Source organism: Salvelinus fontinalis, chromosome 4, assembly GCF_029448725.1.
Source record: "Salvelinus fontinalis isolate EN_2023a chromosome 4, ASM2944872v1, whole genome shotgun sequence".
In the NCBI taxonomy this organism is placed as follows: Eukaryota; Metazoa; Chordata; class Actinopteri; order Salmoniformes; family Salmonidae; genus Salvelinus; species Salvelinus fontinalis.
This window is the reverse complement of record NC_074668.1, coordinates 54,250,919-54,269,027: the sequence shown is the minus strand read 5'-3', so window position 1 is coordinate 54,269,027 and position 18,109 is coordinate 54,250,919. Positions and strand designations below refer to the sequence as shown.

Here is an 18,109-nt window from a genome sequence, read left to right as displayed (position 1 = left end):
AGTTCATCCCGAACGTAGTTGACATTTCCACATGGCAAGAGGACAGCTTTCCACCAAAAGACGATTTCTCCCAAGAAAGGATCCTTTGCCCAAGATACTGATGGAAGAACAGCTCAAGGTAGGACATTTTTATTATGATAAATCGTGTTTCTGTCGAAACATTTTAGTGGCTTAGGACGCCATGTTTTTTGACGTAGCTTCGCTTGGCGCAAACTGTATTGAAAAGTAAGGATAAATTAAAAAATGTAATAACGCAATTGTATTAAGAATTAAATTGTCTATCAATCCCTGTCCACCCTATATTTTTTAGTCACGTTTATGAGTATTTATGTATAAGAGTAGATCACTGTCTAAGTGGCGCAAGGACGTTTTCTTTACCAGCTTGTCTACATTTCACATTGTCTAACCATGATTTTGGTGGCTAAATATAAACATTTTCGATCAAACTGTATATGCATGTTGTAATGTGATGTTACAGGAGTGTCATCGGAAGAATTCTGAGAAGGTTAGTGAAAAAATTAATATCTTTTGGCGATGTTGACTTTTATCGCTCACTTTGGCTAGAATCAATGCTGGGCTGCTAATTGCTATGTGCTAAGCTAATATAACGATTTATTGTGTTTTCGCTGTAAGACACTTAGAAAATCTGAAATATTGTCTGTATTCACAGGATCTGTGTCTTTCGATTCGTGTATGCTGTGTATTTTTACGAAATGTTTGATGATTAGTAGTTAGGTAAACACGTTGCTCATTGTAATTATTCTAGTCCATTTGTGATGGTGGGTGCAATTGTAAACTATGAAGTCTACCTGAAATATGCACTTTTTTCTAACAAAACCTATCCCATACCATAAATATGTTATCAGACTGTCATCTAATGAGTTTTTTTGTTGGTTAGGGGCTATAAATATCTTAGTTTAGCCGAATTGGTGATGGCTACTGGTGTTGGTGGACAAATAAAAGATGGTGGAATATGCTAATGTGTTTTTAGGTAATAGATGTACATCTTTACATATTGTGTCTTCCCTGTAAAACATTTTAAAAATCGGAAATGTTGACTGGATTCATAAGATCTGTGTCTTTCATTAGCTGTATTGGACTTTAATGTGTGAAAGTTAAATATTTTAAAAAAATATTTTTTTTGAATTTCGCGGCACTGGTTTTTCAGTGGGGGGGGGGGGGTGTGCCGCTAGCGCCACGCTGATCCTAGACAGGTTAACATCTTCCCACAAGAATGGGCTTTAGGTGAGGAAGATGAACCTGTAGCCATATTACTTCAACAGTATTTAACATGAGATCTTCTCTAATCTTAACCCGAATGTGGTTCTGATTATAAACAGCAACACCTCCATCACTGGTATTTCTGTATTTTCTGTAAATGTTATAATCTTGTATTGCTACCACTATATCATCAAAGGGATTTCAAGACTAGTCATTCAACTGAGACTGCTCTTCTCTGTGTCACGGAGGCGCTCCGCACTGCTAAAGCTAACTCTCTCTCCTCTGCTCTCATCCTTCTAGACCTATCGGCTGCCTTTGATACTGTGAACCATCAGATCCTCCTCTCCACCCTCTCCGAGTTGGGCATCTCCGGCGCGGCCCAAGCTTGGATTGCGTCCTACCTGACAGGTCGCTCCTACCAGGTGGCGTGGCGAGAATCTGTCTCCGCACCACATGCTCTCACCACTGGTGTCCCCCAGGGCTTTGTTCTAGGCCCTCTCCTATTCTCGCTATACACCAAGTCACTTGGCTCTGTCATATCCTCACATGGTCTCTCCTATCATTGCTATGCAGACGACACACAATTAATCTTATCCTTTCCCCCTTCTGATAACCAGGTGGCGAATCGCATCTCTGCATGTCTGGCAGACGGAGCTGCTCTTCCTCACGGGGAAGGACTGCCCGTTCCATGATCTCGCCATCACGGTTGACAACTCCATTGTGTCCTCCTCCCAGAGCGCTAAGAACCTTGGCGTGATCCTGGACAACACCCTGTCGTTCTCAACTAACATCAAGGCGGTGACCCGTTCCTGTAGGTTCATGCTCTACAACATTCGCAGAGTACGACCCTGCCTCACACAGGAAGCGGCGCAGGTCCTAATCCAGGCACTTGTCATCTCCCGTCTGGATTACTGCAACTCACTGTTGGCTGGGCTCCCTGCCTGTGTCATTAAACCCCTACAACTCATCCAGAACGCCGCAGCCCGTCTGGTGTTCAACCTTCCCAAGTTCTCTCACGTCACCCCGCTCCTCCGCTCTCTCCACTGGCTTCCAGTTGAAGCTCGCATCCGCTACAAGACCATGGTGCTTGCCTACGGAGCTGTGAGGGGAACGGCACCTCCGTACCTTCAGGCTCTGATCAGGCCCTACACCCAAACAAGGGCACTGCGTTCATCCACCTCTGGCCTGCTCGCCTCCCTACCTCTGAGGAAGTACAGTTCCCGCTCAGCCCAGTCAAAACTGTTCGCTGCTCTGGCACCCCAATGGTGGAACAAACTCCCTCACGACGCCAGGTCAGCGGAGTCAATCACCACCTTCCGGAGACACCTGAAACCCCACCTCTTTAAGGAATACCTAGGATAGGATAAAGTAATCCTTCTAACTAACCCCCCCCCCTTAAAAGATTTAGATGCACTATTGTAAAGTGGTTGTTCCACTGGATATCATAAGGTGAATGCACCAATTTGTAAGTCGCTCTGGATAAGAGCGTCTGCTAAATGACTTAAATGTAATGTATGTAAATGGGATAACTGCATAGCAATAAAATCTGATTGTTGTTTTGACACTGCCAGAACAAAAGTCAGGGCAATAGCATACATAATAGTATCATCCACAAATGGATGAATTTGACCAATTTTAACAGATTGACCATTGATGTTTATAAAAATAGTGAAGAGAACAAGTCCCAAAATCGACCCACGTGGTACACCTTTATGTAATACAAGAAATTCAGACAATCATGATAGCCTGAATTCTGTCACTAAGATAATCATGAAACCATGAACAGGTGTCAGAGCTCAGGCCTATCAAGGACAACTTCAATAAAATAACATGATCAACAGTATCAAAATCATTTTCGCAGGTCCACAAACAAAGCAGCACATTATCATTGTATTGTTTAATAACAACTAAAGTGGTTGCTGTAATAGTGCTATTCCCAGGCCTAAGCCCTGATTGGTTTACATTCAAAATAAATTTCTCAGATAAAAAATAGCAAACTTGAACACTTTCCAAGGACTCAAAAATCTTAGCTAGACAAGCCTTGAAATTGGGTGATAATTATTAAGATCACTTCTATCCCCACCCTCATGGAGTGGCAGCACAAGAGCTGATTTCCATACTTTTGGAATGTTTCCTGATAATGTTAAATAGAAAATGTGAGTTTTTGAGCCAACAAAAATGGGCGCTGCACAGACTAAGATCAAGTTGGTCGGCCCCTGTAAATTTCTTCTTGTCTATTGCTAGCCAAGCATCCAAGAAGAATGGCGCCAGAAGGGATGGCTGCCGTTTTCAGGGCTCTTGACCAATTGTGCTATTTTGCATGTTTTTTTTCGCATTGTTTAACTTATTTTGTACATAATGTTGATGCTACCGTCACTTATGACTGAAAAGAGCTTCTGGATATCAGAACAGCGATTACTCACCTCAACCTGGACGAAGATTTTTTCTTTAATGAGTCGGACGCGAAGGATATAATGTTGCTCCCAGACAAGGCCCAAATCCCTGTCATTCTCATGAGGAAAATACGGAAATACAGGGGGCGGAGATCAGGGTGCCTGGTGAGAATTCGTCGGCGAGTGGGTAACCCGCCTCGACCATCCATTATTTCAGCCAACATGCAATTACTGGAGAATAAACTGGATGAGCTCTGTTTGAGACTATCCTACCAACAGGACAATATCTTATGTTTCAGAGTCGTGGCTGAACGACGACGAAGATAATACAGTTGGCTGGGTTTTCTGTGCATCGTAAGGACAGAACAGCTATGTCCGGTAAGACGAGGGGTTGGGGGTGTGTCTATTTGTCAATAACAGATGGTGAGCAATGTCTAATATTAACCTGTCTAGGATCAGCGTGGCGCTAGCGGCACACCCCCCCCCCCACTGAAAAACCAGTGCCGCGAAATTCAAAAAAAATATTTTTTTAAAATATTTAACTTTCACACATTAAAGTCCAATACAGCTAATGAAAGACACAGATCTTGTGAATCCAGTCAACATGTCCGATTTTTAAAATGTTTTACAGGGAAGACACAATATGTAAAGATGTACATCTATTACCTAAAAGTACATTAGCATAATCCACCATCTTTTATTTGTCCACCAACACCAGTAGCCATCACCAATTCGGCTAAACTAAGATATTTATAGCCCCTAACCAACAAAAAAACTCATCAGATGACAGTCTGATAACATATTTATGGTATGGGATAGGTTTTGTTAGAAAAAAGTGCATATTTCAGGTAGATGGCATAGGTTACAATTGCACCCACCGTCACAAATGGAATAGAAAAACTACATTGAGCAACGTGTTTACCTACTTACTAATCATCAAACATTTCGTAAAAATACACAGCATACACGAATCGAAAGACACAGATCCTGTGAATACAGACAATATTTCAGATTTTCTAAGTGTCTTACAGCGAAAACACAATAAATCGTTATATTAGCATAGCACATAGCACATAGCAGCCCAGCATTGATTCTAGCCAAAGTGAGCGATAAAAGTCAACATCGCCAAAAATATATTAATTTTTTCACTAACCTTCTCAGAATTCTTCAGATGACACTCCTGTAACATCATATTACACAATGCATATAGAGTTTGATCGAAAACGTTTATATTTAGCCACCAAAATCATGGTTAGACAATGTGAAATGTAACTCAGCTGGTCAGAATATGTCCTTGCGCCACTTAGACAGTGATCTACTCTTATACATAAATACTCATAAACGTGACTAAAAAATATAGGGTGGACAGGGATTGATAGACAATTTAATTCTTAATACAATTGCGGAATTACATTTTTTAATTTATCCTTACTTTTCAATACAGTTTGCGCCAAGCGAAGCTACGTCAAAAAACATGGCGTCCTAAGCCACTAAAATGTTTCGACAGAAACACGATTTATCATAATAAAAATGTCCTACCTTGAGCTGTTCTTCCATCAGTATCTTGGGCAAAGGATCCTTTCTTGGGAGTAAGCGTCTTTTGGTGGAAAGCTGTCCTCTTGCCATGTGGAAATGCCAACTGCGTTCGGGATGAACTGAAAAGCGTGCCCAACTATTCACATCGTTTCAAAAATAAATGTCCCAAAATCGCACTAAACGGATATAAATTGCTATAAAACGCTTTAAATTAACTACCTTATGATGTTTTTAACTCCTATAACGAGTGAAAAGATGACCGGAGAAATATAACAGGCTAAACTAACGCTTGGAACAGGTGCGGGCCGGTGTCCTCTAGGCGCATGACGCAGCTCCAAAAGAATGACTAGCCTCAGGGTTTTTTCATTTGTAGTGCCTGTGAACACGCAATCGACCCCATTGGAATCGTCATCACGTAAAGGCATCCAGGGGAAGACGTAAGAAGTGTCCGTATAGTCATAGCAATGACAGTGCCCTTTTAACTGACTTCAGAACAGTGGCCAACATTTCTCAAATCTGACTCCATGTCAGGGAAATTGCTGTAGAATGGGCTCTGTTCCACTTAGAGACAAAATTTCAACTCCTATAGAAACTATAGACTGTTTTCTATCCAATAATAATAATAATATGCATATTGTACGATCAAGGATTTTGTGGGAAGCCGTTTCAAAAATTACACAATTAGCATAAATAGTCTAAACAGCGCCCCCATCCCCAACAGGTTTTAAGGTAGTCTCGAGGTATTACTCGCCAGAGGTAGAGTACCTCATGATAAACTCTCTTGGTAGATAGTGTGGTCTACAGCTTATCTATATTTTTCGTAGCCGTCAATTTACCACCACAAACCGCCGCTGGCACTAAGACCACACTCAACAAGCTGTAAAAGCCCATAAGCAAGCAACATTTCTACCAGCATGTCACATGTGCAACCAGAGGAGAAATGTATCTATACCAACTTTACTCCACACAGAGAGGCGCGTACAAAGCTCTCCCTCACCCTCCATTTGACAAGACTGACCATAATTATATCCTCCTGATTCCTGCTTACAAGCAAAAACTAAAGCAGGAAGTATCAGTGACTTGCTCAATACGGAAGTGGTCAGATAACGCGGATGCTAAGCTACGGGACTGTTTTTTTAGCACAGACTAGAATATGTTCCGGGATTCTTCTGATGGCATTGAGGAGTATACCACATCAGTCACTGGCTTCATCAATAAGTGCATCGATGACGTTGTCCTCACAGTGACTGTACGTACATACCCCAACCAGAAGCCATGGATAACAGGCAACATCCACAATAAGCTAAAGGGTAGAGCTGCTGCTTTCAAGGAGCGGGACTCTAACCCGGAAGCTTATAAGAAATCCCACTATGCCCTCCGACGAACCATCAAACAGGCAAAGTGTCAATACAGGACTAAGATTGAATCCTACTACACCGGCTCTGACACTCGTCGGCTGTGGCAGGCCTTGCAAACTATTACGGACTACCAAGGGAAACCCAGCCGCAAGCTGCATAGTGATGCAAGCCTATCAGACGGGCTAAATTCCTTTAATGCTCACTTCGAGGCAAGCAACACTTAAGTATGAATGATATAATAATTTATTATTGTAATCTAATTTCATTTACTGTGAGCCTAAAACCTATGGATTTAACCTTCTGAATGAATGATTATATTGAAGAAAGAAGCCTCCTCTTATGAGTTCTGAGAGCCGATCCATTACCCAACAAAATAACATAAATTTATTTAGCCTAATAGTTTTTGTGACAACAGACAGTAGGCTATTATTCCTCTTTTCCTGCATGAGTTCATTTGTCTGCATGTCTATTCAACATTTGGCTAAAAAGAAACCATGCCATGAATTAAGAACGATATACTTTTATTTTCACAATACAATGCGGCACATTGAGAACTCAAATCACTTTGAAAGTGCCTTCTAATATTAGCCAACAAATAAAGCTACTAAAACAACTTCAAAAACAGTCCATTCATCACTTGGATTTCTTCCAATTGCTGTACAGGAAAAGGATGTCAAGCACCGTGCCTGGTTGCAGGCTCGCAGCTGGCTTCACTCTGACACCACCATCTGTAGATGACGCTTTATCCTTTGGAACCACACAATTACCAGGTGAAGAGTAGGCTGCTGGCTTGCCTCCATGGCAAGTGTGGCCTCTTTGAAGCGATAGATAAAAACAACAAGATCCATAAGTACTCTATCACATTAATTGGCCTCTGGAGTTGAGCTGTGAACTGTTCCACTCCATGGTGGATAGCATCCTCTCCACGAGCACACACTCTTTGTTTGTATAATGGGCTGTAAGGCACAAGTATTCTATTTTAGAAAATCGTCAGTCCACATGCCAACTGTAAGTTCTTTCTCAAATCCGGGACCACCGGATTTGTTGGTTACATGTTTCAAGCAAGCCACAATATTCCCTGTGCCTAAGAACGCCAATGTAACCTTTACAGTCCCCAAGTCCAAATGACTACCTCCCCCTTAGCACTTATATCTCGAGCCATGAAATGCTTTCAAATCTGGTCATGGCTCACATCAACACCATCATCCCAGAAACCCTGGACACGCTCCTAATTCACATACCGCCACAACAGATCCACAGATAACACAATCTCTATTGCACTCCACACTGTCCTTTCCCACCTGGACAAAAGGAACACCTACATGAGAATGCTGTTCATTGACTACAGCTCAGCTTACAACACCATAGTGCCCTCCAAGCTCATTACTAAGCTAAGGACCCTGGGACTGAACACCTCCCTCTGCAATTGGATCATGGACTTCCTGACGGGCCGCCCCCAGGTGGTGAGGGTAGGCAACAACACATCTGCCACGCTGACCCTCAACACGGCGGCCCCTTAGGTGTTCGTGATTAGTCCCCGCCTGTACTCCCTGTTCACCCACAACTGTGTGGCTGTGCACCACTCCAACACCATCATTAAGTTTTCCGACGACACAAGGGTGGTAGTAGGCCTAATCGACGACGATGAGACAGCCTATAGGGAGGAGGTCAGAGACCTGGCAGTGTGGTGCCAGCACAACAACCTGTCCCTCAACATGGGCAAGACAAAGGAGCTTATCGTGAACTACAGGAAACGGAGGGCCAAACACGTCCCCATTCACATCGATGGGCTGTAGTGGAGCAAGTAGAGAGCTTCAAGATCCTCGGTGTCCACATTACTAAGGACCGATCATGGTTCAAACACACCAACACAGTCGTGAAGAGGGCACGGCAATGCCTATTGTAATGGTCTGTGTGTAGCTGGTGCAGAGGAGTCAGGCGCAGGACAGCAGGGATGAGTAACACAAGTAACTTTACTCAAATATTCCAATAACATGTCGTAATACCTAGGCCACAATAACGGACCGAACATACATAAAACATTCACGCACAAAAACCATGGGGAAAACAGAGGGTTAAATAATGAACATGTAATTGGGGAATTGAAACCAGGTGTGTAAAACAAAGACGAAACAAATGGAAAATGAAAAGTGGATGCGCGACGGCTAGAAGGCCAGTGACGTCGACCGCAGAAGGCCGCCCGAACACGCAGAGGGACCGACTTCGGCGGAAGTCGTGACACCTATTCCCGCTCAGGAGGCTGAAAAGATTTGGCATGGGCCCTCAGATCCTGAAAAGGTTCTACAGCTGTACAACTGAGAGCATCTTGATTGGCTGCATCACTGCTTGGTGTCAGAGGAAGGCCCAACAAATGGTCAGACTCCAGCCACCCAAGTCATAGACTGTTCTCTCTGCTATTGCACGACAAGCGACACTGGAGCGCCAAGTCTGGGACCAAAAGGCATCTGAACAGCTTCTATTCTCAAGCCATAAGACTGATGAACAGTTAATCAAATGGCTACCTGGACAATTTACATTGACCCACTTTTTTATTTATCTTAATTGTTTTGCACTGACTCCCTTGCACTCGATCTATGTACACTCAGTAAACTGTACCCACACTCTCACATATACTACACTGACACTCCCACACACACAATGCATATTGACGGCACACGCAAACTAACACACTTTCACACTTCACATACGCTGCTGCTACTCTATTTATTATATATCCTGATTGCCTAGTCACTTTTACCCCTACCCACATGTACACACAAGTATTTGACATTTGTGTGACTTTCCTCGTCTATCAGTGTCTCCGTGTTTTGTTACTTGTCATGTTTTGTGTTTTTTTTTGTGGACCCCAGGAAGAGTAGCTGATGCTTCTGCATAAGCTAATGGGGATCCAAATAAACAGCGCAGTTGTTACTGTATGACTTACTGTACAGCTGAAACAATGACAGTGGGTTGGGGAATCAGAAGTTCTTGAACTGATACTGTACAGTAAACACACAGAGATGGACATGATAGTCAACTGTGACTAGTTACAAAGCAGAGCTTCATGACAAACGTGTGAGCGGGAATCAAAAACTGATGCTAATATTGCCTGGAACATTGCACATCACTGGGAGATTGAACACACCTTAGTTCTCCGTTTTCTGCTGTTTGTGGAACACAACAGAGATGGAACACAACTCAGCCACTGTCAAAAATTATGTGCTGGTTATTGACCCAAACTTGACCACCATATTCAATTAAGGACTAATATCTTTCCCAGACACTTCTGCCCCATGCTCAGAAGGTTTGGTGGGTAAAACGTGGCCTTCCAATAGAAAATGTCTAATCAATCACCTCCCTTCAAACCTCCCTACAAACACATCATATGTTAATTAATTTTCTTAATGGCGCATGCACACGGTGTACGGTCTTTCCTCCGACACATTGGTGTGGCTGGCTTCCGGGTTAAGTGGGCGTTGTGTCAAGAAGCAGTGTGGCTTGGTTGGGTCGTGTTTCAGAGAATGCATAGCTCTCGACCTTTGCCTCTCCTGAGTCCGTACGGGAGTTGAGAATATAAGAGAATCTATCACCTATAAACTGTGCATTAGCAAGTAGTCATGCCCCAAGTAAGGTCAGAGAGCATGTCAGACGGACGGAGCCGTCCCCTTCGCCCAGAGTGCATAAAAAGACTTGGTAACAAAATGAACATTAGACCAGGAAACGTGAGGCTGGAGCTAAACGTTTGGAATGGTTGGAACTTTGAAACACAACATGACAGATGGCAAGCTGCAGCTCATGTACATCGTGGTCTGAATCCTAACTATCAACACGAGAGGAAGACAAACTCCCCTCTCAGACAATCACTGGTACAGATGATTAGCTGTCCTGAGTAAAATATCTCGAACTCTTCAAACCATCCTACTACCCTTGTCAAATCGCTATAGTACACTTCTCTCATCACCCCACTGGAACCATTGGCACGGCTGGCTTATCTTCAAATAAGCAACTTCAGGAGCGAATGGAACAGAGTGAACTCTGTAGTTCTGGTCAGGACTACACGATGGAGAAGGACACCCACACGTAAATACATTCATGATTTCTTATTCCAAAGAAGTGGTGGTTGGTGTGCCAACTATATGATTAATGTGAGAATAATTCTGAAATGTATCGAAGATAAGTGTATTTTTCTCTCTCCTTCTCTCTCCATGTGGTTGGGTACAATACCATGTTGTGTCAGTCCGCCAGGGACCTTTGTCTCAGGTATTAAGTGTGTATGTTATCCTGTTTTCTTATTTTAGTTAGCTAGTAAATAAATAATTAAACCAATAGGTGTAGTGCTGAATCATGAGTAAGGCTGGGGGTTTTGCAGATGCATGAGGTTACGAGTGTTCAGAATTATGATAAGTAATGATTAATAAGTTGACTGTTTATCGATGAAATAGATATATACCTTATATAGTTTAATTCGGGAGATGGTAACTCTTTAAACAACCTTCCATGGTACCCCAAATCCTAATGAGTTAATTGTTACATGATTAATTTAATCGGGTAACAAAACATAGTTAATGGATGAAATAAACAACAGTCATCAGATTAATGAAAGTAAAGTCATGACACTGTACTGTATACCTTTGACTCGCAGCTCTGGGTAAAGTTGACTATTGGCACAAATCTTGGATCAGCTTACCCTTTCCAAATCAGAATATGCACAATTAGAGGGGAACACAAAACTGACCATAGATCAGTGTCTTGGAGCAACTTCATCCTACTCCACCTGGACTCTCACACGGGTCCTGGATTTTGATTGGTCAGTCACTTCAGAAGTGCAACATATTGCAGTTAGAGAATTAATGATAAACAAATCTCAACAAGAAATACATCCATGTGATTGACAAAAACGGCCAAATTCTGTCTTTATTTGAACATTTAATGGTTTCTCAGACATTTATTTAGCAATAGTTCTTCAAAAAATAACTTTTTTGCCTTTTCTCTATTTTTCATATGTATTCAAAGCGTAATAAAACCTGGTATATCGAGTACTGAAGTTGCCTCTCTTTCTGTGAAAAATATAAATTGTGACATGTTTCATTATTTTAGCCTAGTTAATTTAAGTATTTTAAAATTCCATTCATGGTGTGTTTGTGTATTTTACTTATGTTTTGAATTTCCTGACATTCTGTGCAATTTTGTCAATGTATAATGAAGGTATGCTTCTGCAAACAGTATCACTACCTCCACCAGAGAAATACAAATTGACTCCATGGCAGTTATAGCCAGACCAAGGAGAGCTATTATGTGTTTATAAAAGAAGATACACAGTTTAGTCCATCAGCTGTTTTGAAAAATAAAACTCGACAATTTCCCAGTAGTCCATTCTCATGTCCATGGTTCTGTGAAGGGAAGAAACAGACAGTGCAGGGAACCCCTGAAATCTAAACCCAACATATTTCTGAACATGACCCAGTGAGCATACAATGTCATAATGATGTAATTGTTGTGGTTGAAATCTGTTTTTACATCAGATGTCCAAATGTCTCAAGATGTCTTTTTCACGACCAATTGAATAAGTCTGGGAAAAGGCTGGACATTTTCTGAAACACGTAAAAAAAACTGCATTTTTCCGCCTGTATACAACAACCAGAATATGTCAGCCTGATGTAATTTCAACCAATGTGTCCCATTGCAAAGGTGGTCAGTCTAGAAACTATTTTAAGAACTTTACTTAAACAGTGATTCTTTCCTGTAGTAATATTATTACAACATTGACATGGCGATTCCAAAACTTTTGAAAGTTTCAAAGCTCTGAATTCTCCATAGAATTTGGTAAATTCATCTCCACCACAACCACATTTTTCATCACAATTGCGTCATCACACCAGCCGTACACCCTAGCATCATTATTCAAAGCCGGAGGTACATCTTATTAAATAGCATACTCACTTTTGTTCAAAATTACTTAAATAATCAAACATATTGCCAGCTTTCTCACAGCTTTAAATACACTCATACTTAAATTAAGTACCATAAGTTACAAAATAGGAAAACAAATTCTTATATCCTCCGCATTATCTCAACAAAGCCTTTCATTTACAGTATAACATCATTCACCTCAAAATTAAGATATTGATTTCTATAATCCAAAAACGTACAGCAAAGCAACAGAAAATTATTTTGCAGATTTAACCAACTTTCTGGTTACACCCGAGCCCAAGTATAAAGTTATATTATACAGTATGTCTTATATTTAATATACATAATATATACTGAATATAAAAAAATATATAAACTAAGGACAGTTATTTTGTATTCATCGCAGTCCAGGTCCATGGTGAAGAACTGCCCACATGAAAAAATACTAGTGTCCTACGGTATAACAATACTATAGTATTCACTGTAGTGTTTTTTGCAAATTGTAGTATACTGTTATTTATTGTAGTGTTTCTGCAGACATTACTGTAGTATGTATTATAGCATTTTTGTTTTATTATCTTTGACATAGAAGTAAAGGCTCTCCTTTCTCCTTGAGAAAACCTACTGGAGAAATACTAAAAGAGAAAATGTTCCATAGCAGGCAGGCAGGCAGGCAGGCAGGCAGGTCTGCACAGAAAGTTCACCGCTTCTGTTCTTTTCTATACCCTGTAGTGAACGCATACTTGACATGTAGGTTTCTCACTTATGGGTAGCACAAATTGGGATATGGGGGTGGGGAATGGGCAGGTATATGCTAATTAAATACTACAGTATTTAATTAGTAGTATCTATATCAGGGGTGAGCAATTCCAGTCCTCGAGGGCCTGATTTCGTGTCACAATTTTGCCTCAGCCCCAGCTAACACACCTGACTCCAATAATCACCTAATCATGATCTTCAGTTTAGAATACAATTTGATTAATCAGCTGTGTTTGCTAGGGATGGAGAAAAAGTGTGACACCAATCAGGCCCCCGAGGACAGGAGTTGCCCACCCCTGATCTATATAGTATATACTACAGTGTTTTTTTGCAGATAATACTATAGTATTCTACAGTATACTACAACATTCTATAGCAGAGGAGGCTGGTGGGAGGAGCTATAAGAGGATCGTCTCATTGTAATGGCTGGAATGGAATTAATAAAATGGTATCAAACATACGGAAACCACATGTTTGACTCTGTTCCATTTACTCCATTGCAGCCTTTACAATGAGCCCGTCCTCCTATAGCCCTCCCACCAGCCTCCTCGGTTCTGTAGTAAGTACTACACATGATCAAGGGATAGTACAGTGTGTAGTATAGTATTCTACCGTATACTACAGTGTACTACAGAATTATATAGTAAGTATGGTAGAGTTCTATAGTAAACCATAGTATTTTTTCATGTGAGTGTACCCAGTGTTTCTGAGACCAAAGAGTTTTAGGGCGCATCTCTTCCCCTTATTCCCCTTAAAGTGCAGTAGAGACACATGAATGGTACAGTTTTTCTTCTTTCTTTGCACATACGGCATTTATGCTTTGAGCCATATTATAATCTTGGATTTTAAAGTGCCTATGCATAAATGTCATACTATGCTTTTTTTTAATTGAAGAGTTACATAAATAAACTATACAACTATCTATCTTTCTAACTACCTATCTGTCTGTCTATGTATCTTTTAATAAGTAAAGCACTATATGAGGAATAGAGTGTCATTTGAGGTGCAGTCTTGGTGTCCGAGTCAGACCGTTGAGTTGAATACCTGATTGTTAGATTAAAGTGTCTGTCATCCAGAGAATGTCTGGTTTTACTCAGTGTGTATACAGGCCTCTTTGTGCATGTGTCTCTCTAGACACATACACACACTCCAACACACTCAAGCAGTGTAGAGTTCAGGACCCGTTCAGTAACACACACATCGCCCCAAGCTTTGCAGGAAGATAAGGTCAGTTCTCTGTTCAGGAGGAAGTAAGGGTGGATTTAGAACGTGTAAGATTTTAAAACATTTAAACATCTTTCAAATGAACAGGGCTAACGCTGAACTGCTTGAAACGTTCTGAAACTTTTCTCCAAACCCCAGGTCCAATGTTTCCTCAAATTTTGGGGGGCACTGAGCAAATTTTACATCTTGAGAGTGGAAAATTGAACATCGTGAGAATTCTGTGCAACTTCCAGCGTGCATTTACAGTGAACACTAAGGCGTTACCCTTACAGTTTTAGAAAGTAGCCAATAGGCTATTATGGCTATTTGAGCTTAATGTAGGCCTACCAACACAACCAATGGAGCAAATCCCATAACATTTTCACATGGAAATAGCTTTTGTTTTCTATGGCCTACAGTAGCCTATATGTGTTATTCAATGTAGGCCTACATTGCATGTGACTTTTAAAAACGTTTTTACATTGACATTAATGAAATATTTTTTACTTGGTCTGTAACACCATGGGCCAAAAAGGTGATTGCATTGTGTTGTATGATGGAAGAAACCATTTCACAAAATAAAATGATTAATTATTACCATACAGAGAATTAGACAATATAGGCTACCCCTCTGTCTATTGGCTTATCAAGCCTGACTCAAAATGCATTGCCCCTTTAATGAAGACAAAAGCTTTTTACCTGACTGGCTTTTCAACAAGTGCTTGAAATGTAGCCTACAAGGTTTGTGCTCTTGTAGGAAGCATTAACTCCCCATTGCTGACCTATACTTATCTATAACTGGTCTAATAACTAACTAACTAGCAAAGAATATCAACAAATATGCACTTGCACGGCTCTGCACTCTGATCTGAAATCATCTGAAAAGAGTGATTGAAATACCGCTTGTAGGCTACCCCCGACAATATAATTCTACTCCGTTCTGCACTGGCCTTGCCTACAACACAATCACAGACTCAATCTTGCAGAGTATGATGTGTTTTGGTTTGTTGCATTGAAAAGGGCCTGATACAATGTTGATTCGATCACAGGAAAGACGTTGATCTATATAGGGCGAACTCAGTGAATTTCAATCTCTTGCATCTCTGAACACAGCATGGCATTTCTTCTGTGCTGCAGTCCTGGAGGAAGTGCGTGCAGTTTAGAGGGAACATTCCCCAGGTCTCTGGGGTTGGGCTGGTGGAATAAGAAGTGAGAAATAAACCAGTTGGGCTGGTGGAATAAGAAGTGAGGAATAAACCATAAAGAAATGTCCCAGTCAAGAGTCAGTTTCCCAACCTCTGAAACAGAGAGGTGGTGGGGCTGCCTTAATTGGCATCATCTGCGCCCAGGGAGCAGTTGTTGTTGGGGCTTGCTCAAGGACAGAACAGCAGATATTTCCACCTTGCCGGCTCAGGGATTCTAACCAATGACCTTTCGGTTACTAGCCTAATGCTCTTAACCGCTAGGATACTTGGAGTTCTAAATAAAGCATGACCAATGCTTCTGGAAGATTCTCTTGTGATAGTATACTATATTATTTTCATATTGCGAAGGTTCAGTCATACTCATGAAGACTTGAATATCAATGTAAACAGTACTCCAATTTACAGCAGCCTTTGTAAATCCTAGGCCAAGGTGTGTGGTTGTGTGTTGGACATGTCTCCTGCTCCTGCTCTGTGGGTTTCAGTGGTTGATTTAGGGCTTTCCTGCCGTTCTGTGGTTTTCAATAGCTCAGCGTGTTGTAATATGGTGCTGGCAACACTAGATTTGTAGGTTTTATTTCTGCATGGGCCAGATACTGAATACTGTGTATGAATTAACTGTAAAGCTGTATTTCTGTGAGTCTACCAGCAAGGGTTGCTGTTCCGTCAGTCTGCAAAGGATGTCGTTGCTCAGACATATGTTCAGAGAGTCAGCATGGGGCACCTGTTCTGTGTGTTCAACAGCTCAGGGCAGTGTGGCAGCAGCTGCAGGAGGTTATTTTGGAAGGAGAGGGTGCAGATACAATACACCTAGGAGCCAATAAGGGGTGCTGTTCTATGTCATCAGCACTGGGTTATGTTGTTGTGTGGGTCTGGCAGCAGTGTATATTATTGTTCTATGGCTCTGGTAGAAGGGGGCACTAACCTGCGAGAGTGCTGTTCTGTATGTCTAACATTAAGGGGCACTGTGAGCCAGTGAGCTCTATAGGACCTCTATGAGTCATTTCAATCCTGTGGTGTATCTGTGTGTGTAGTTCTCTGACTCTGCCAGTAGGGGTCAGTGTGTCTGTGTAATTCTGTGTGTTGGCCAGTGGGAGGTGGTGTGTGATTATTTAGCTGCCCTCTATGAGCTTGGCCAAGCTGTCCCTGAGCTCTGTCAGCTCAAATATCTTCCCATCCAGCATCTCCAGTAGGGTCCTTAGGCTCTTCCTGAAGTTCTCCTGCTCTTCCTGACTTTCTTCCAATCGCTGCTCAGCTCCCAGGAGCTGCTCCTCTAACACTCGCCAATGCAACTCCGTCTCCTGGGGAGGGAAGAGAGGGGGGAGAGAGCAAGTCTCAAGTTGAGTCCCAAGTAGAACGGGTCGAGATACAGTATATGTTGTTCAACAACAAATATTTTTCTATTTATTGAGGCTACAAGACAGCCCTTTTCACATTTTGATTATGTAATAATTGATTTGAACAACAAATTCCAAATGTCAAGCTTCATAAGTAAACAGTTCATATTCTTGATCAACAACATTTTTTGGAGCTGAGATGCATATTCATTTATGGCAGTCCTCTCTCCCTACAATTTCACTTTTGCGCTGCACCCGATCCTATAGCAATTCAGCAAATGAGCAATTTGTTCAGTGGTTTTCAAACTTTTTGACCCGTGACCACCAAAAAGGAGTCGTTCAAAGCTTGTGACCCCGCTCACGCACATGCACGTGTGCACAATCACTGCGCGAATATAGGCTGTCATTACAGCCATAAACGGTGACAGATTTTCACAACGCAAGAATTAGAAATAAACTGTGTTTTTCACCTGCATTTTGAGCTGAAAGTCATTCATGTTAGCAGTCAATATCAATTAGGGATATCATGTCACATTATCACTTCTCTGGAGTCCAGAGCAAGCAGGATCATATGTGACTTGTTTCGGGAAACTAGGGGTATGTTGCGCGTCACTACCTAAGAGGAGAGGCATTTTGAATGTAAACTTCTTTATTTAATCAGATTTTGTTTTTGGGCAGAAATTCCTTCTGGAACATGTGAACTTTCATGTGTCTTAATAACAAACTTGTATGCCATCTGTAAATACAAATAAAATTGTTAAATTACGAGCCTAGTTGGTTTAGCCACGGAAAAAGACTGGAAGCTTCCGGCTAGCCATGATTGGCTGAGATAATGGCTGGGCTGGACATTCCGAGAGATGAGTTTGGATTGGTCTGCCATGTGGCACTTCTGTCTATAATATGAGCTGGACAATATGTGTAGGTAATCCTTTTTAATGCCACTTTTTTGAAAGATATCACGTAGTAGAACTGCAAAACTTGCTCTTCACTTTCTGGAGGACTGAGTTTTGAAATCAGTCCAGTCAAATTACAGTATGATAGTTAAGGAGATGGATACAATTCTGCCATTTGATTGCAAATATGCAGAGGGAGTCGAAAAGAGAACACACAGAAGGCTGTTGTATAGGTCACCCATGGCGTCCGTGACAGAGAGGGAGAAGTGTCCAACCATGTATAGTCTAGATAGTCTA

General features: G+C 41.5%; 1 protein-coding gene and 1 pseudogene across 3 annotated transcripts in view; both read right to left on the bottom strand.

Moving 5' to 3' along the window:
* Positions 1–11,393: 11,393 nt before the first annotated feature.
* homer1b (homer scaffold protein 1b) overlaps positions 11,394–18,109 on the bottom strand; it is a 155,117-nt gene continuing 148,401 nt past the window's right edge. For all 3 annotated transcript variants that reach the window (XM_055920602.1, XM_055920603.1, XM_055920601.1), the window contains one exon: positions 11,394–16,883. In XM_055920602.1, the coding sequence (XP_055776577.1) occupies positions 16,695–16,883 (189 nt within the window). In that variant the 3' untranslated portion in view covers positions 11,394–16,694. The remainder of the gene's footprint in view (positions 16,884–18,109) is intronic.
* Positions 13,012–13,071, bottom strand: LOC129854641 (U7 small nuclear RNA; annotated as a pseudogene).